This window comes from Lissotriton helveticus, chromosome 7 (assembly GCF_964261635.1).
Source record: "Lissotriton helveticus chromosome 7, aLisHel1.1, whole genome shotgun sequence".
NCBI lineage: Eukaryota > Metazoa > Chordata > Amphibia > Caudata > Salamandridae > Lissotriton > Lissotriton helveticus.
The window spans coordinates 278,708,378-278,729,509 of NC_136068.1; the positions used below are offsets into that span (position 1 = coordinate 278,708,378).

The following is a 21,132-nucleotide window of genomic DNA, read 5'->3' on the forward strand; positions in this document are numbered from 1 at the left end:
AATTGTATTTGATGTTAAAATACCGATTCAGGTGTGCATGCACATGTGTGCATGCACACCTGTGCCATATGACAGGCAGACCTGCCCTTAGGGCAGGTATGCCTGCCATATGGCCCCCAAACCTTTTGTGGGGGTGCTAGAGGGTGTCAAAGTGACACCCCCTGCACCCTTGTCAAAATCGGTATTTACCGAATCGGTAAATACCGACCGGTAATGCCCCATTCATTCCTATGGGCTTCAAAGCCCATAGGAATGAATGGAGCATTACCGGTCGGTATTTACCGAATCGGTAAATACCGATTCTTAACGATTCGGTAACTGGAACATCTGGATGTTCCTACATACCCCCACTTCTTATTTACCGATTCTTAATTACCGAATCGGTAAAATTCGGTAATTAAGAATCGGTAAATAAGTTTTACCTACATCTGTCCCTAAATCATTTTTTTAAAACTTTGTATTATTGATTTTAGTTCATTTCACACCAAAAATGGACCACATTCCTCCCTTTGTAACACTATGGTATGCGACATTACAAGTTGTTAGAGTCCTTTCTGTGTTCTACTGATACACTTCATTCAGATTCAACAGTACTAATGAAGGATTAAACTACAACCTACGGTGGTAGCTGGGAATTTACCACAGTGGGAACCAATAAAAGGAAGACGAGAAAAAACAAAAGGAAGCAAAAGACGCAACAGAAGCAAAAATAACTGCTATAGCCCAACACACATTGGCATAGTCCATATACTGATTACACAAGTAGCACATCTCTACCACCCCCACACTTCCATTCCCTCATGCAATAGTCTTGACATTAGTAAGCCATCATAATGGGAAATACAGTGCACTCCTCCCTTTTAAAGATTAATTAGGCAATCAACAAAGGTCATGGAAGAGGTGTGGTGCAGCGGCCAGGGTGCCTGACTCCGGTCCACGGGGTTCATGGTTCGATCACCAGCAGCAGGTTAGCCCAGCACCATGTGATGCTGGGCAATAGCTCATTTAATCTTCCCGACAGCCCCCAGTGCTGGGACACCTCTCCGGAGGTAGCTGTGTGCTTTACAAAAGCTGGTATATAGCCCATTCCTACTCCTGCACTGAGGTTGTATTGAGCTGTTATGTTTGTACTGGTTGATTCAATGCCCATTGGATTCCCCATGTTGGACTCATGTTCTGATTTGTTGCCTTTGCCTCAAATTGTGAAGCGCTCTGATATCCTTCGGGATCATGTTCGCGCTATATAAATAAATACATAAATAAATTATATATATATATATATATATATATATATATATATATATATATATATATATATATATATTACCTACTGGCGGTCGCCAGTAGGTATATATAGTTAGGATTTTTTCTCTATGGGTTTTTTGAAAATTCTATGTCTAATAACTTTGGCGTTTGTGGACGGAATTGGCTGAAATTTTCAGGAAAATGGCACATTTTGTTTCTGAGCAGCCCTTGAAAATTTGGGGGGGGTTCGTCCAGTGGGGGCCGAGAAAAAAGGGGGGTCCCAAAACATGTTTTTAACATTGAGTTTTCCATAGGGCGGTTGGCCTCACTTTTAGCCCGAACGGCTGAATGGATTTGCACGAAACTTGGCAAAATTGTAGGGACTGGTAGCCCGATGTGCCTTTTGTAGGTCTCAATATATGTGCTCCAGTGGATTTTGAGAAATTAACGTTTAAAAAAAGATATATATCTGTAACAGCGGACCGGGCAGCGCTCTGGTTCGCGGACTTTTCGCGCAACGGAGCTTTGTGAAGCGAAGCTGATTGGTTCTCCGGCGTCTGTCAACATTCCAAACAGTCCGTAGCGGCCGCCATCTTGTCTCTCGGTAGGATCGAGAGACAAGAGGAGGCCGAAGCGAAGGGGCAAATGACCATAAGGGGGCATAGTACATTGTCGCTGACCCCCTAGGTTTGATGTGGAGGTTTTAAAAGGGCCCCGCGGGGCAAAAAAAAATAAAAATAATAATAATCGAACAGCTGAATGGATTTGCACGAAACTTGGCAAAATTGTAGGGACTGGTAGCCCGATGTGCCTTTGCTAGATCTCAATATATGTGCTCCAGTGGATTTTGAGAAATTAACGTTCAAAAAAAGGTATATATCTGTAACAGCGCACCGCTTCGCGTACTTTTCGCGTTACGGAGCTTTGCGAAGCGAAGCTGATTGGCTCTCCGGTGTCTGTAAACATTCCAAACAGTCCGTAGCGGCCGCCATCTTGTCTCTCGGTAGGATCGAACAGCTGAATGGATTTGCACGAAACTTGGCAAAATTGTAGGGACTGGTAGCCCGATGTGCCTTTGCTAGGTCTCAATATATGTGCTTCAGTGCATTTTGAGAAATTAACGTTCAGAAACAAGATATATATCTGTAACAGCGCTCCGCTTCGCGGAGATAAAATTATATGTGTATTACCTAGCTGTTGCTAACACCAGTTAGCGACGGCTAGTAGAAGATAGCGACCATCTTGGGCCCCACTTTGCATGTGAGTGATATTTATCACTAATGACATGCAAAGTGGGCATGCCAAGATGTTAGCGACTGGAAACAGTCGCTAACATCGCTATCTCCTATTATCAACTTTTGGAAATATTCGAGATAAGGGCGAATATCTCTAAAAGCTACCACCTGCCCTGAGCAGTTCTTAGCCATGTTATCCAATGGGAGGTGGATAACATGGCTAAGAGCATTAGCTCGGTAATGCATGAATATCGCTGAGTTTTCAGCGATATTAATGCATTGCGGTCGTTTTTTATCGTATTTCCGATAAACCTTGATAATAGCAAGGTTTATCTGCGATAATTTCTGACGGTAAAAAAATCGTTGCTAAGCATCGTTAGGGATAAATATCGCTTAACTTTGGTAATATGCCCCAACGTCTGTTAACGTTCGATTCGAAGGAAATCAGGAAGTGTTGAAAAACATTGTCTGCGCCATCTTGTCTTTTTTCAAATGCCACACTTTTGTCGTGCACGGCAGCCATTTTAGATGCCTTGACCAGACCCACTCTGTGCACGCTGTCGATCCTTAGCATGGCTCCCCACCCTCGCAAACATCTCCCCCAGGCAGTGGTCACCCCCGCTCTCTGTCTTATGCATGGGTAATAAACCTCCCCCATCTGCGCTGCTGTTCCCTGAGAATCACACCCTGTGCCCGCCCGACACCTCCCTTTCGCCCTATTCACTACCGCACCCTCTGACACTCCTTTTCCTCTGTGTCCGATTGTCCAGGCTGGTCCTAGGGTATCAGCTAGCCCTGCAGATGTAGTTTATGGCCACAGCTGTAAAGAATCACCCCTCTTCAAAGGAGTTATAGTAGATCAAGGCCCACACTCGATGAGATTCGTCACAGCAGAAGCGTTGCTATTATCTGAAAACCATCCTGTATTGTGATTGGGGAGGGGACCGAGCCTGAAGCGGAAGATTCCAGGGATGACTGTTTGTACATCAAAGTTTTTACAATTATGTGTCACATTAAAAATATATAGCACTCCGACAAAGTAGTAAGATTATAAAACTTTAATAATTTATAAATATATACAAGAAAACAAAAATAGTAATAACATATAAACATTTTTAGGGAAAAACAACGAAGTAGCGGTCGGCTGTGCGAATAGTCCCAACGCAGCACAACGTCCAGATTTCCGGCGTGGGGCGTCGCGGGGGGTGGGTCATCAGTAGCAAACTGTTGTGCGAATAGTTCCAAGGCAGCAGAACGCGTTGAAATCTAGATGACACGAAAGTGATGTCTAGTAAGTTGCCACCCAGCAAATAACTGCATGGGGCGTCGCGGGGTTGGGTCATCAGTAGCAAACTGTTGCGCGAATAGTTCCAAGGCAGCAGAACGATGGCACCAAGGTGATGTCCAGTAAGTTGCCGCACTGGTTTTGGTATCCTACAATGCTGCTCCGAATAACGGCGTGGAGCGCCCCGGGGGAGGCGGCGTGAACGGGCCTCTCCAGGTGGAGTGTCATCTGTTGTAGTGGGGCGCCCCTTTACCGTTTCAGTTGCCATTCCGTCCGTTTTTGGTCCACTGTGTCAAAAGCCGCAATTCAGCTGAGTTGCGCCCACTCTTGCGGTGCAGCGATAGGCGGCTGTCACAGGACTCTCAAAATGGCGGCAGGCTGTTTCCTTTTTGGGCCTGGTCCACTGAAATGGCCCTGGGACACCTTGGAAATCGGACGCTTGTCTGCTAGGTCTTGGACCTCATTCTCGAAAGCGTCCCCTCCGCCTTGAGAATTCATCAAAAGTTTTGGGGGCTCCGACTCCTGCAGGCTTCTGGTGGGGAGCGGCTGCCATGATTGCTCGCGGAATGACCACGACTGAGCTACGAGATGGTGGTGCTTTCATGCTGACGCCAGCTTCAGTCTGAAACATCCAGAAACAAGGTGGGGCTTTCATCGTTTGGGGAAAAGAAATAGTTTTCATCCTATGAAAAGTGTTGTTTTTAGGTCACATGATCAAGCCTTCCATCATTAGGAAACCAAAAGTAAAATGAACCAATGAAAAGTTTTATAAACAAGTCACATGACCTGTTATGCGGCATAGGGTGTAAAATTAGGAGAAAATACGTTGGCACGTGAGGCGGCGTCAGTAGCGGACCGATGTGCGAATAGGCCGAAGGCAACACAACGCGCCAAGATCTGGATGGCACCGAGGTGGTGTCCAGCAAGTTGCAGCACTGGTGTGGCCATCCTACAATGCTGAAAGTCGGCGTGGGGCGCCCCGTTGGCCTGTGAGTTTGCGTCAGTAGCGGACCGATGTGCGAATAGGCCGAAGGCAGCACAACGCGCCAAGATCCGGATGGCACCGAGGTGGTGTCTAGTAAGTTGTCGCACTGGTGTGGCCATCCAACAATGCTGAAAGTCGGCGTGGGGCGCCCCGTTGGCCTGTGAGTTTGCGTCAGTAGCGGACCGATGTGCGAATAGGCCGAAGGCAGCACAACGCGCCAAGATCCGGATGGCACCGAGGTGGTGTCTAGTAAGTTGCCGCACTGGTGTGGCCATCCTACAATGCTGAAAGTCGGCGTGGGGCGCCCCGTTGGCCTGTGAGTTTGCGTCAGTAGCGGACCGATGTGCGAATAGGTCGAAGGCAGCACAACGCGCCAAGATCCGGATGGCACCGAGGTGGTGTCTAGTAAGTTGTCGCACTTCTGTGGCCATCCTACAATGTTGAAAGTCGGCGTGGGGCGCCCCGTTGGCCTGTGAGATGGCGTCAGTAGCGGACCGATGTGCGAATGGGGCCAAAGGCAGCGCAACAATATTTTCTGATTTGAAGACACCACAAGGCGCTGAGATGCCAAGATCCGGATGGCACCGAGGTGGTGTCTAGCAAGTTGTGGCACTGGTGTGGCCATCGTACAATGGTAAAAGTCGGCGTGGGGCGCCCTGTTGGCCTGTGAGATGGTGTCAGTAGCGGACTGATGTGTGAATGGGGCCAAAGGCAGCGCAACAATATTTTCTACTATATTTTCGGAGTAGAAGACACCACAAGGCGCTGAGATGCCAAGATCCGGATGGCACCGAGGTGATGTGTAAGTTGCGGACGGATGTGCGAATGGGGCCAAAGGCAGCTCAACAATATTTTCTGAAGAGAATACACCACAAGGCGCTGAGATGCCAAGATCCGGATGGCACCGAGGTGATGTCTAAGTTGCGGACCGATGTGCGAATGGGGCCAAAGGTAGCGTAACAAGATTTTCTGTATGGAAGATACCACTAGGCGTTGAGATGCCAAGATTCGGATGGCACCGAGGTGATGTCTAGGAAGTTGTGCCACTGGTGTGGCCATCGTACAATGGTAAAAGTCGGCGTGGGGCGCCCTATTGGCCTGTGAGATGGTGTCAGTAGCGGACTGATGTGCGAATGGGGCCAAAGGCAGCGCAACAATATTTTCTGACTGACACCACAAGGCGCTGAGATGCCAAGATCCGGATGGCATCGAGGTGATGTCTAAGTTGCGGACTGATGTGCGAATGGGGCCAAAGGCAGCGTAACAATATTTTCTGTATGGAAGATACCACTAGGCGTTGAGATGCCAAGATTCGGATGGCACCGAGGTGATGTCTAGCAAGTTGGTGTGGTCATCCTACAATGCTGAAACTCGGCGTGGGTCACCCCATTAGCCTGTGAGATGGCGTCAGTAGCGGACCGATGTGCGAATAGGCCGAAGGCAGCACAACGCGCCAAGATCCGGATGTCACCGTGGTGGTTTCATAGTTGAGAGGCACTTCATTTGCAGTGGGGCGCCGAGATCCGGATGGCACCGAGGTGATGTCTAGCAAGTTGCTGTACTTGTGTGGTCATCCTACAATGCTGAAACTCGGCGTGGGTCGCCCCATTAGCCTGTGAGATAGCTGTTCTTTGGATTTGGGCCTGGTCCACTAAAATGGCCCTGGGACACCTAAGAACTCGAACGCTCGATTTTTTTTTCCTTTCCTGTACATGCAAAAAAAGGTAAATGCCCGGTATGTTACACGCTTCATCTGCCACGATGAACTCTCCAGAGGAACCGAAAAAATATATAGTTGTGGTAACTATACCATGCATCGTCATATGGAGAGGTGGCACCAATTAATTATAGTGCTGCATAAAAGAGAGATTTGGAGGAGAACCCCTGACCTGCTAGTACATTCATCAAAGAAGTGGCACTGAGAGCTTCAGAGGCAAGGGAAACGGTCCCAAATATTTAGAAGAACTTTGGAAAGATTAAAATGACATGTTTAGATTGTGGTAAATTAATTTCATGCGGGCAGATGAGTGTTACTCTAATAAATACAGCATATGAACATCATCATAGTCGATGGTTGGTAGAGACATTTTGACTATATCCTGGACCTGCCCGTCCTCGCTCAAAATGGCGCCGGAATAAATGGGACTCGTAACTCCTTGTTGTGTACTGGTTGCAGAACCTTGAAATCACGAGATACGTATGCAGTTTTGAAGCACATGGCGGGCGGGGACGAGAATTGATTGAATATTTCGACATCCCTATTGATATTAAGTTCTGATGTGTTATTGATTACTGTACTGTTGAAAATTCGAATTAACGTCACCCATGGTACTTGCCCGCAAATGTATATCTAGATAATTTTATTGTAACTGGCCCTGTCGTATTTTAATTATAAAATGTACGTCCACCGATTCCGTAACTGTTAGACACCTTAGTTTTTGCAACCTAATGGCCCGCCCGTTACGTTCCTCTACAGTGTAAATGTCTATTCATCATATACGATTACAGTTTGCTCCGTGGCAGGCCCACGTGGTTATAGGCTCGTATTTGTATAATGAAATTTTCACAATAAAGGTTTTTAAAAGAAAACATGGTAGTAGTGTATACATTGGTAAAGTTTTTAATAATAGTCACTGTTTTAGAATCATTAAAAGGCAAGTGAAATAAAGCAGACCAATTACATGAAGGGTAAAAGGTATAATACGAAGGAACGCAGTAAAGATAAATGGTCAAGGGCTGTTGTGTTTTCTATTCCTGCAACATAAAGTGATCGATAAGAATCTCATATTCAGGCGTATCGGCGACTAAGACAGCAGGTCGACCCTCTTTTGCTCAACGGCTCCGTCATGGGACGAAGAAACGCTCTTTTTCTCGAAAAAAGAATATATTTTACTTGCAGGACAGTTGTAAAATTTCCGGGAAAGTACATTAGCCTGGAACATTATAACATATTTAAGAGAAAATAATGTTCGGAAGTAATTAAAAGCGTAATTTTTAGGTGATATGACCAAGGCTTTCATCATTAGAATAAGAAAAGTAAAATGAACCAATGAAAAGTTTTATTAACAAGTCACATGACTTGTTATGCTTACGTTACGCGCTGCGCGCCCCGGATGACTTCCGGATGCGCTAACGCGGCGCGTCATATGACGCATTACGCGACAACGCAGGTCCAGAATATAGTCAAAATGTCTCCACCAACCAGCGGTCGAAACACAACCCCTTTCAGCAGGCTAAATAGTTCTGTTAAATGACAACAGAAAGGACAGGCAACAAGAACCATCAGTCAAAGAGGGGAGGGCTAGTTCTTCTCTACCGGGTTACATTGGGGCGCTACCGGAACTGATCGAATTGGTAGTCTACAGTGTTTCTGGATGTTTCAGACCGAAGCTGGGGTTAGCATGAGAGCAGCACCATTTCGTAGCTCCGTTGTGGCCATTCCGCAACCAATCAAGGCAGTAGCTCTTTATCGTTATTTTGGGCGGGGTGGGTGGCGGAGCCGAGCTGTTTTGCAGCCATCATTGTGTGGAGTTCAGTTCATCTCACTAGTTTTGTATTTGTCATGAGGGGTTGTTCCTAATGTTTCTATTTTAGCGAGGTCAAAAAGAGATCCCATTAGTGGCCTACTGATTTTGCTCGATTCCTTTTCTTTTTTTTTACACGATTTTTCGTTATCTGCAAAGACTAAACAGAGTATTGCGACTCTGTGTTTGTTTGTAAATAGAGAATGAACCAAAGAGAACTAATTCTAAAACAGTAAATACTTGGATAACAATCAATCAAATGGAGAGAGAAGCAGGCACGACGGATTACAACGGGGGCAAAGGCCTGCGTTAACTACCTTTCACTATCTGCAAAGAGAGAGTACTCCTAATAGAAATGAGGGGGGGGGGGCACCATTCAAAGCAGATCAGTGTGCATAAACACGAAAATGTTTTCACTTACCACGTACTTGACATTCGACAGCTTATGATATTTGCTATTAAAAAACCATTGAAATTCACTGAAAAAACCATAGGTTATAGACCATATATAGTTAGGAATTAGCATTTACAAAACCTTGAAAATTCACTGAAAAAACCATAGGTTATACACCATATATAGTTAGGAATTAGCATTTAAAAAACCTTATTTTACTCACACAAAACCATTGAAATTCCATATATAGTTAGTTGCACTAACTATATATCGCGCACCCGCAATCCACTGCTGATGATGTCACATATTACATCATTCATGACATGGTCAGTGACATCACTGATGACATCACTGATGACAACATCCAGTGATTATGTGTTTCTGTAAAGTTTAAATATGTTTTACATATTGAAGAATGAGTGGATGTATAAGTGTCTGAATGAAGGTTTTAGTAGGTGCGTGATTGACTGTATGAGTGAGTGATTAAATGCGTCTTACTGAATGCACGGGTTAGTGACTAAACTGTCTGAAAGTGTGCATCAGTATGTCTGTTGTTGTGCAAGCTGCTGCATGTGTTGATCAGTAGCTATATAAGTAGCTATATGGGTTATTGATTGGCTGCACAAGTATTTGTATGGGAGACTGAGTGTGTGTATGGCTGGCTGGGAGGTGTGTGACTCTGTGCAGATCAATGTGTACTTGTATCAGTGATTCTATAAGAGAGTAAGTATATGTTTCAAAAATGTAAGGTGTTCTGTGTTTAACTGTATAGATGAGAAAATGGAAGTGTGATTGATTCTTTTCAGGACTGACTAGGTGTGTGAGTAACTCCATGGATGGAGTGTGAGTGTCTGTATAGGTGTATGAGTGCATATGATAGTGTTGTAAAGATGAGTGATTGTATGTATGAATGATTGTATGAGTGAATGTGTGTGTAGACATAGGAATCAGTGAGTGCGTATGTAGTAACTAGTATTGGTGTGTCAATGGTTTCAAAAATTATACTCTGTATTTAACACTGGGTGTAACGGAGGTTATATTAGAGTGTGAGGAGATGCATTGTATTATCACATGAATGATATCATCAGTGATGTGATCATTGATGTCAAGTGAGATGTCATCAGTGATGTCATTTGAGATGTCATCAGTGATGTCATCAGTGATGTCACTGACCATGTCATGAATGATGTAATATGTGACATCATCAGCAGTGGATTGCGGGTGCGCGATATATAGTTAGTGCAACTAACTATATATGGAATTTCAATGGTTTTGTGTGAGTAAAATAAGGTTTTTTAAATGCTAATTCCTAACTATATATGGTGTATAACCTATGGTTTTTTCAGTGAATATATATATATATATATAATTTAAACAGCAGGGCTTTCAAACTAGTCCAACAGTGCATTCCAAAAAGCATGGGAAAGCCAATGAATAAAGATCAAACGAATGAGAATAAATCCAACCAATGATAGGCAATGGAAGGACTTTAAGTGCCCATAAGTTCTTGGTAAGTCTATAATGGCTGTTTTGTCACATACAGCTTGTGTGTATTGGTAGGCACAACTTAGAAAGCGCATAAATAGCCCTTGTGATTGTTTTAGCCAATTAACATAACGTGTATTTTGTAAAGTGCATGATCACCCAAGGGTATCTTGGCGCTGAAGAACAGATGTTTATTGTTACCCATCTTAATGGCACTCATTTTATCAACCTCAGAAGGACAAACGGCTGAGTGGACACGCTGGGATTTGAGATTATGACCATGAGGTTGAACACAATATGTTAGTCCAATAAGCAACCAGACTCGACTGCTGTGTTTTCAGATTGGTAGCAATCGACCAATTGCAGCTCCTTTTTACCCCATCTTGCATATTTGGCTAAATAAACATCCCTCTTCGCCTTTGCACAGATCTTCTACACATAGAGCAACATACTAAAGTCGATAATAGCCTACTGGGATGTTTTGATTCTTACGTAATGTAGAATTGTCACATTATTTGCACATCTCACATTGTATAAGACCCTTATTTAACACTTGCTAGATTCATTGCTATCATGGTTGACCAAGTATCAAAGCAGCCAGCAATAAAGTAACATGACACTCATACTTCATTCAGGCCAACAAGGACAGCAAAATGCTGTAAGGGGCAATAAAATGTATGAGCAGAGCCTTAGGAAAGGTGACCTGAGGAGGCTCATCAAAGCCCGTCTAGTGATTTATTTTACTACCCAAATAGCGGTCATTGGGCATTTTCCTTGATTGCACAAGGCGCCACGGCACCCTTTCTACGTCGCTGGGTATTGTTGTGTTGTGTGGGGCATAGGGGAGTACCCTGTGATCGGGATCCCTACGCTCAGGGGGCACCTGGGACCTATAGGCCTGACACGTGGCCTAGTATTATAAAGTAAGCACACAGACACTGGGTTATTGCTTGTGGCTCTGCACACCGTCGCCAACTGGCGTACGTGCGTACGTGGGCCCTTTTTATTACCTAGGTCACGTGGCGCATCCTGCGCCCCGTGCGTAAATAGACTAGAACACAACATTCCTCACCAAGCTCAAAAAGAAACAAAATGAAAACACTGCAAACAAGATACATGTGGAAAATACCATAGGCAGTCACTTTTAGTCTCTTGGACTCATTCCACGGTCTCATTCAAGAAATTCAAACCACCTGGATAGTGAAACAGTGTTACGTGAAATGATCGCGGAGGCGGCAGGATGGCTCTGGGTTTCTTCTTAGTCGTTATTGGGACGCCCCTCTGCTTGGAGTGACACCAGACCCTGCCAGGAGCATGGAGTCACGGTCGCATACTTCTGGGCTGCTTCCGTTCGGCTCCACGTTGATGTTCTCCGATTCCCCAGGAGGTGAGTTATCCCCACTGGCTAAGTCTGTAGATCCATCTTCCGGAGGGCACTCTGTCGGGATTGGAGATCCGATTTCCACCGGACTTGCAGATGCCCTGCTCTCGGGCCTCTCGGGCGAGGAGGCAGCCAGTGTCTCTGGATGAAACAATTTGAAATGCGACACGTTGCGAGTCACAGTCTCTCGGCCTCTAATCGCGATGACACGAGTCCCTTTCACATTCACCACGGTCCAGGGCTGTGTCTCATATGTCAATCGGAATTTTCCGCTGGTGATTCGATTCTTTAGTAGCACGAGGTCTCCCCGGGTGATTTAGGAGTTTCTGGCCCTTCGGCGCTTGCTGGTGCGGGCATAGGCTTCCTGCCGCCGGGCTTCAATCCGGCTTTCATTGGAAGACTCTGGTCTCCAGTGCGGGTGGTGAGGAATGGAATCTGCAACCACTCGCCCCATGAGCACATGTCCAGGAGCGACCCCGGTGGTTGTATGAGGGGTCTGTCGGTAGCTCCTCAGGAATGTAAAGATCGCCAGTTCTACGGACTGTTCCTTGTCATGAGCTATTCGAATCACCTTGTTGAGAGTTCGCATAACGCGCTCCACCTCCCCATTGGCTTGTGGCCACCGGGGGGTTATTCTGCGATGCTTGATTCCAAGGATCCGGAGATAGTTGGCTAATTCTTGTCCCTGGAATGGAGGACCGTTGTCGGTCCGTATCTCTCTCATCAACCCATAGGCTGCTATGATCTTTTCTAGTTTGGGGATGACCTCCGTGGCACTGGTGGTGGGTATCACCTCCACTTCTGGGTACTTGGAGTGGTCATTGATGACCACCATGGTGTGCCGCCCATCCGGAAGGCTTCCAAAGTCCAGACTGACGCACTGCCACGGACGTTGAGGTCGAGGCTCGGCGATGACAGGGGCTTCCCTCGGCGTGTCCCATGTGACCTGACAGGCAGTACACGATCTCACTGTGTCCTCTACGAGAGTGTCCATGAGTGGAAACCACACCTTGGTTCTTAATCTGGATTTTGTTTTAACCATTCCTTGGTGGCCAACATGGGCCAGTTGTACTGCTTGGGCCGTCAAAGCTGACGGTATTACCAGTCTGTGACCTCTCAACAGACACCCAGTGTCATCTTCATTGAGTTCCTCCCTCACATGATGTAGGCTTTCCATGATGCGTTGAGCCACAGGCGTTAGTCTTTTCCATTCTTCTTTGGCTTTGTGCCAATTACCACTGTGCATAGCCTTCATGGCTCTTTGTAGGCAGTCGTCTCTTCTTGTGGCTTCAGCGATATTCTCCACAGACATGGGCATTGGGCATGACCGGGCCATGACGCATCTCACATATGCTTCAGTGTCAGCTGCGTCCTCTCTTTCTTCTCGGGTGGCTGCTCTTGGGTGTCGGGACAGATAATCCGCGGGATTCCTGGACCCAGGCTGGTACTCTACTCGGCAGTTGTAGTCTTGAAGTTGGAGCATCCACTTCTCAATGCGAAGTGGGCGTTTGGTGGAAGTTCCGGAGAATAGCGCGACCAGGGGCTTATGATCGGTAGCCACCACGAACGGCTTTCCGTAGACATATAGGTGGAAATGTCGACATCCCCAATGAATGGCGATCGCCTCCTTCTCGATTTGAGAATATCGTTGTTCAGTCTCTGTGAGGGACCGGCTGGCAAAAGCCACTGGAGCCCAGTCCTCGTCCGCTCTCTGCCTTTGCATTAAGACGGCCCCTAGTCCTACCGGACCAGCATCCACGGCCACGAGTGTCAATTTCCGGGGGTCAAAGAATGCAAGTGTGGTGGCATCAGACAGAGCTCCATTGATTTCCTGAAACGCTTTGGCCTGCTCTGGACCCAACCTCCAGGGCATGTTGTCTTTTGTGAGTTCTCTCAGTGGCAGCGTCAGATTGGCGAGGTCGCGGATAAACATTCCACAGTAGTTTACCATGCCCAGAAAGCTTCTGACTTCAGTAACTGTAGTGGGAGGAGCAGCTTCCTTAATGTCCTTCACCTTGTCGGGATCCGGGTTGACTCCGTCCGCGGAGAAGGTGTACCCAAAGAATCGCAATTTTCGTTTCAGGAATTCGCACTTCTCACGATGCAACGTGAGGCCAGATTCTCTGAGTTTCCGAAACACCAGCGCTAAACGAGTGTTGTGCTCCTGGATGGTTCTAGCGTGTACCATAATGTCATCGCTGACATTGATTACCCCAGGTATGTCGGTTATTAGTTCTTGTATGACGTTCTGGAATACTTCTGCCGCACTGGGCACACCAAAACTAAGGCGGGTGTACCTCCGGAGGCCCACATGCGTCGAGAAGGTTGTGATGTTGCGTGACTCTTCGTCGAGCACCAGCTGATGATATCCAGAGCGCAGGTCAAGCTTGGAGAACCAGCTGGCCCATGCCATTTCTCCAATTAGATCGTCAATGGTGGGCGTTATGTGGCGCTCTCTTTTTATGGCGGCGTTGGGGAGTCGTATGTCCACACAAATCCTTACTGCTCCTGGTTGCTTTGGTTTGCGTGTGACCACGATGGGTGAGACCCACGGAGTAGGTCCTGTGACCTTTTCTATGATCCCGGCTGCCTCCAACTTCTTGAGTTCTTCCTCCACTTGAGGCCGGAGGTGGAATGCAATGCGGCGGTGTCTCAAGGCTACCGGCTGAATGATGTGGTCGATGTGGAGATGTACCTTATTCCCCGTGAACTTTCCAATGCCCTTGAAGATGTCGGAGAACTCAGTAATTAGTTGCTGAACCGACTCCTGGTGAACTCCAAGAGCAAACATGACCACTCCCATATCTTCTGCCGCCCTGCACCCAAGTAGCAAGCCTTGCCCATCTTCCGACACAAAGACGTTAGTGGTGATGGATTGGTCTCCATGCGATATAGTTGTCTTGAACTTCCCACGAATTCTGAGCGGGGTGTCTTGGCCATAGGCAAATACAACAATGGGTGACGGAGATAGCTTCGGGGGTGGGTCCAATGTCTGATATAGAGCAGCGGCCATGAGATTGATGGTCGCTCCTGTGTCTACTACGGCCATGAGTTCTTGTTTGCCCACTCCAATGTTGCACTGAGGTAATCGCCTAGTTCGGCGGATCGCGGTGCCAATCATGTGTACTTTGTGCACAGTTCTTTCCTCCTCCTCCTCGTCATCATCCATGTCGCTTGGACTGGGATCGCCTTCTGGCACAGCGTTTACCACCTGTCGGGGTCTGCGGAATTTCTTGGACCGACACACTTTCTCGAAATGATTAAATCGGCCACATCCTGAGCACCGCTTTCCTTTGGCGGGGCAGTCAGCTGCCTGGTGTGGTGGCCCACCGCAGTATCCGCAGGTCTTCCTTGGCGTCCCCGCAGCAGCTCCTGTGCTTTTCCTATTCCACTTTGCTGGGGTTTTCACAGTCACTTTGTTGACCGGTTCTGCCTTCAGTGGCGCTTGGAGCGCAGCTTCCATGTGGGCCGCACGGGCTTTCGATAATTCTTTGGTCCTGCCCAAGGTAAGGATGTCCGCAAGAGGCTTTCCGGGTTCCTCCTGAATGCGTTCTCGGAGCTTGGCGGATGCACATCCTTGTATGATTTGTCCCCGTATCTCTTCTGTGACGTCTGCGAACCCGCAGGTTGATGCCAGGTTCTTTAGTCGTGCATGATACGTGTCTAGGGACTCTTCCGGTAGTTGTCTTGCTTGCCGGAAAATAAACCTCTCATAGTCCTGATTAGCCATGGGCTCGAAGTATGCATTCAGGGCATTTATGAGTGAGTGGTGGTTTTTGGGTGTGGCTTCCACCAGAGTTTTAGCAATGTTGTGGACATCCTTTCCCCCTAGGTGTAGAACCATGGCTCTCTTCTGGTCCTTGTGGACCTTGGTGGCTTCGAAGAAGATTAGCAGTCGATCCACCCAGTCCTTCCACTTTAGAGCCAATGACGACGGTGACCCTTCTATCACGAATGGCTCTATTGGGGGTATGGTGGCCATACTTGTGGTGGTGAGGAGCTGTGCAGCGTACAGAACCTGTTCGCGTGACTCCGCGGACCAAAGTGATGTTTGGAGGTGTCAGTGCTTAGTGATGCTTGCAGGCAGGGGAGCCTGTTGGGCTTGACGCGTCGTGAAGCGCTTCAGTGATTGCTCTACGAGTGTTCCCTGGTGCTGTTGATGCACTTGTCTCAAGTTCAAGTTCAGGAATTTGCATAGCGCACTACTCACCCAGAGGGTCTCAAGGCGCTTGAGGGAGGGTGGGTGCATTACTTATCGAAAAGCCAGGTTTTTAGTTGCTTTCTGAAGGAGAGGTGGTTCTGTGTAAGTCGGAGGTGAGTGGGGAGGGAATTCCAGGTTTTGGCCGCTAGGTAGGAGAAGGATCTTCCTCCCATGGTGGATCTGTGGATGCGCGGAATTGCGGCGAGGGCTTGATTGGATGATCGTAGTTGGCGGGTGGGTGTGTAGAAGGACAGTCGTGTGTTGAGGCATTCGGGTCCTAGGTCGTAGATTGCCTTGTGTGCGTGGGTGAGGAGACGGAACGTTATTCTCTTGTTGACGGGGAGCCAGTGGAGATCCTTCAGGTGACCGTAAATGTGAGCATGACGGGGAATGTCCAGTATGAGTCTGGCTGAGGCGTTTTGGATGCGTTGGAGTTTTTTCTGTAGTTTGGCTGTGGTCCCGGCGTAAAGGGTATTTCCATAATCCAATCGGCTGGTGACCAGTGCGTGGGTGACTGTCTTTCTTGTTTCGGTGGGGATCCAGCGGAAGATTTTTTTGAGCATGCGTAGGATGTTGAAGCATGAAGATGAGACGGCGTTGACTTGTCTGGTCATCGAGAGGGAGGAGTCTAGGATGAAGCCCAGGTTACGTGCATGATCTCTAGGTATGGGTGCTGTACCCAGGGCCGGTGGCCACCATGAGTCCTCCCAGGCAGAGGGGGATGATCCTAAGATGAGGACTTCCGTTTTGTCCGAGTTAAGTTTTAAACGGCTGTTCTTCATCCATTCGGCTACTTCTTTCATTCCTTCGTGTAGATTGGTTTTGGCGGTGTTTGGGTCTTTGGTGAGGGAGAGGATCAGCTGGGTGTCATCTGCGTAGGAGATGATGTTGAGGTTGTGTTGGCGCGCGATGGATGCAAGGGGACTCATGTATACGTTGAAGAGGGTGGGGCTGAGTGAAGATCCTTGTGGAACACCACAGATAACTTCGGCGGCCTCTGATTTGAATGGGGGGAGGTGGACTCTCTGGGTTCTTCCAGCGAGGAACGAGATGATCCAATCCAAAGCTTTTCCTTGTATTCCGACGTTGTTGAGGCTTTGTATGAGTGTGCTATGGCATACTGTGTCGAAGGCGGCGGAGAGGTCGAGTAGGATGAGGGCAACTGTTTCTCCGTTGTCCAGTAGCATTCGGATGTCGTCTGTAGCTGCGATGAGGGCGGTTTCGGTGCTGTGTTTGGCTCGAAAGCCGGACTGTGAGGGATCGAGGGAGTTGTTGGATTCGAGGAAGGCGGCGAGTTGTCTATTGACGGCTTTCTCGATGACTTTGGCCGGGAATGGGAGGAGGGATATGGGGCGGTAGTTTTTAAGTTCAGAGGGGTCTGCTGTGGGTTTCTTCAGGAGGGCGCTGACTTCGGCATGTTTCCAGCTTTCTGGGAAGGTAGCAGAGTTGAAGGAGCAGTTGATGACATCACGGAGATGGGGTGCGATGATGGAGTCTGCTTTGTTGAAGATGTGGTGGGGACATGGGTCGGTTGGCGAGCCAGAGTGGATGGAATTCATTAGGCGGATGGTGTCTTCAGTGGTGATTGGGTTCCAGGCGCTGAGGGTGTTAGGGGGCGGTTTGGGTTCAGAGGGGGGTGGAGAGGATTGTTCGTTGGAACTGTTTTCGAAGCTGTTATGTATGTCGGCAATTTTGTTGTAGAAGAAGGAGGATAACGAATCGCAGAGGTCTTGGGAGGGAGTGATGTCGTTTGAGGCTGCGGTGGGGTTGGTGAATTCTTTGACGATGTTGAATAGTTCCTTGCTGTTATGGGCGTTGTTGTCGAGACGATTCTTGAATGCTGATTTCTTAGTGGATCGAATCAGTTGGTGGTGTTTGCGGGTGGCTGTCTTTAAGGTGGTCATGTTGTCGGAGGTTGGGTTTTTTCTCCATGTTTTCTCGAGAGTACGGCAAATCTTCTTGGATTTCTTAAGGTCATCGTTGAACCAGGGGGCCTTTTTGCTGTCTTGTTTGGTGTGGTGGTTTTTCAAGGGTGCAATTCGTCAGCGCTGTGAGTGATCCATTGTGTGAATTTGATGGCAGCTTGGTTTGGGTCCGATGAGAGGGCGGGTGGGTTTTGGTTGAGCGATGTGAGGAGTTGGTCGGTGGTGATTTTGTTCCATTTTCTTCGGGGGATAGGTTGTGGGGGGTTGTGGTTCAAGCTGGTTTTGTAGCTGAAGTGAACACAACTGTGGTCCGTCCAATGGAGAGCTGTGGTGCGATCGAAGGAGATGTGTTTGTTGGAGGTAAAGATTGGGTCGAGCGTGTGTCCGGCAACATGAGTGGGGGTGTCAACAAGTTGTTTAAGACCGAGATTGGCCAGGTTGTCAAGAAGGGTGGTGGTGTTGCAGTCGTTATTCTTTTCCAGGTGGAAGTTGAGGTCTCCTAGTAGAATGTAGTTTTCGGAGGCGAGGGCATGTGGGCTGATGAAGTCAGTGATGTCTTCGCTGAATTGTTTACGGGTTCCTGGAGGCCTGTAGATGAGGGTGCCTCTGAGTGTGGTCCTGGGGTCGGTGTGGATCTGGAAGTGGAGGTGTTCTGCGGTTGAAAGGTTATCGTCGGAGCTGGTCGTGATTTTGATGGTGTTCTTATGGACGATGGCGATGCCTCCTCCTGTTTGGATGGTGCGGTCTTTTCGGATGATCTTGTAATTGTCCGGGATGGCTATGGCGATGTCGGGTGTTGATGAGGCGTTCATCCATGTTTCAGTAAGGATGGCGACGTCCGGTGATGTGGTATCGAGTAGATCCCAGAGTTCGGTGGCGTGTCTGTGGACCGAGCGGGTGTTGAGCAGGATGCACTTCAGGTGGTTGGAGTCGGAGCTGATTTTGGGGTTAGTGGTAATGGTAAGGGTCTTGATGCTGGTAAATTTGCAGGAGCGGCAGGCGAAAGGGCCGTGGGTACGTTTCGGGGCAGCTTCGTAGCATTGAGGTGTGCGTCCGGGGTTGAGGGCTAGGATGGTGGCGGCGTCATACCTGATGATGGAGGAGTGGATTTTGCGGGGGCCAGGGGGTCTGGCACTGGGCGCGGTCCAAGGGCGGACGCGCGTAGACGGGCTTACCTTTGGCGCACCTTTGGCGCGCATGGGGCGCGACCGCTGCGCGTGAACGCTGCACGTTGAAGCATCTGTCATATATGGATAGTGGCGGGGGAGGGGCGAGGTGGGGTCAGCTGGGAGGCGGGAGCGGGGTGGAGACAGGGTCTGGGAGGCAGAACAACCAAATGGTGGCAGCAGGAAGCGAAGGCAAAAACAACACAAGCAGGCCTTTGCTAAAGTACACAATGCACAATGCTAGCTTTGCAGTCAGCGCCACGAGCTATTTGATTACAGTATGCAGAGTGGGCAGCCAGGAGTAGTGAAGCGCTACGATCTCAGCCGAGTACAATCACCAATTTAAATCACAAGCAGAGTCAGCGCTATGAGCAATTTAATCCCAGTATGCAGAGTGGGCAGCCAGGAGCAGTGAAGCGCTACGATCTCAGCCGAGTACAAACACCAATTTAAATCACAAGCAGAGTCAGCGCTGCGATACCAATGCCAGGGGAGCGACCGCTTCTGAGCCAGCCAGGACGGTCACAGTGCAGAGTTAGGCGGGTCCTTCCTGTAGTATCCGTGGGAGGTGGGGTCAGCTGGGAGGCGGGAGCGGGGTGGAGACAGGGTCTGGGAGGCAGAACAACCAAATGGTGGCAGCAGGAAGCGAAGGCAAAAACAACACAAGCAGGGCTTTGCTAAAGTACACAATGCACAATGCTAGCTTTGCAGTCAGCGCCACGAGCTATTTGATTACAGTATGCAGAGTGGGCAGTCAGGAGTAGTGAAGCGCTACGATCTCAGCCGAGTACAATCACCAATTTAAATCACAAGCAGAGTCAGCGCTATAAGCAATTTAATCCCAGTATGCAGAGTGGGCAGCCAGGAGCAGTGAAGCGCTACGATCTCAGCCGGATACAAACACCAATTTAAATCACAAGCAGAGTCAGCGCTACGATACCAATGCCAGGGGAGCGACCGCTTCTCAGCAGCCAGGACGGTCTCCCCCCCCACGGGGACAGTTCAGCCCCCTCAGTAGCACAGAGCATTGTCTCCCTCTTCGGGCAGGGCCTCGCTAGAGCGCACGTGGCGCGGAGTATCGCGCCTCGAACACGCGGAGGTAGAGGGGGCGTGGCCGCAGTAGTGCGGAGTGCCCTTCCCCCGTCGGCACCAACAGCGTGCTTCACGCACCGGCAGCAGCCCAAGTGCGGCACTGCTCGGGGTCTCTGTCGCCGACCGGGAGGCAGCTGGGGGCCGCAGCAATCAAAGCGGCACACAGGGGCCGGCCCGTGAGGCACAGTGCGGCAGAGCGTTGAATACGCACAGCATGCGCACATGCAGAGCGCAGCGGCTCACCTGAGCACAGTAGATGGAGTGCCCCAAGCCGGTATCCTCTGACGTGTGGCTGCACTGCAAGCGGAGCGTGGGGCACGAGCGCCGCGAGCGGGTGACAGGGCCCGCGACCGCCCCAGCACATCGGGCGCGATGCACACACACAGCGAGGGTACGCCCACCCTCGTCGCCAGCTGTGGTGTTGTGTGGGGCGTAGGGGAGTACCCTGTGATCGGGATCCCTACGCTCAGGGGGCACCTGGGACCTCTAGGCCTGACAAGTGGCCTACTATTATAAAGTAAGCACACGGACACTGGGTTATTGCTTGTGGCTCTGCACACCGTCGCCAACTGGCGTACGTGCGTACGTGGGCCCTTTTTATTACCTAGGTCACGTGGTGCTACGCGGGACGCATCCTGCGCCCCGTGCGTAAATAGACTAGAACACAACAGGTATGAGAGGTGTTTACCCTACCTTCCGGATATTTATAGTTGTTCGTGACGTCCATACGGCTAGTACTGCCAACAGCTTTTGTGCTGATGTATTTTCCAATGGAGCTGCTGTTACTTTTTACTCTCCACTTTGTTTCGTCTTTCAAAATAAGCCACGTGGTTCGGTCTGCGTTCACTTCCGCAAACACAAAAGGTGCGTCATAGCCGAGGTCGATGTCTCCTTCTTTAATGGCTTTCACTGAGGTGGGACCGCACTGATATTTACCTGGAGGAGACAAGAAAGGACAGTAAATGTCCATGATCCACATTGGTTGACAAGTCACGTTATATTTTAAAATCATGGCACATAAAAATCACATGAAGCATTACATTTCATCGGTGGTGCATCTTTGATTGAATCACAAAACATTTCCAAGGCATAGGAATCGCAGTAAGTGAAAGTACATTTCAACGACCCTCACTCCATGGGAGAAAACCCCATGGTGAGAGGGGTCATTGCTCCCCCCCCAAATAATATCCCACTTTGGCTTTTCATTTTTATTT

General features: G+C 48.8%; 1 protein-coding gene across 1 annotated transcript in view; it reads right to left on the minus strand.

Annotated features, from left to right (window-relative positions):
• The window catches only part of LOC144768420 (protein-glutamine gamma-glutamyltransferase E-like), a 204,263-nt gene that overhangs the window by 62,185 nt on the left and 120,946 nt on the right, over positions 1–21,132 (minus strand). The window contains exon 9 of the mRNA XM_078652063.1: positions 20,612–20,854. Within this exon, the coding sequence (XP_078508189.1) occupies positions 20,612–20,854 (243 nt within the window). The remainder of the gene's footprint in view (positions 1–20,611; positions 20,855–21,132) is intronic.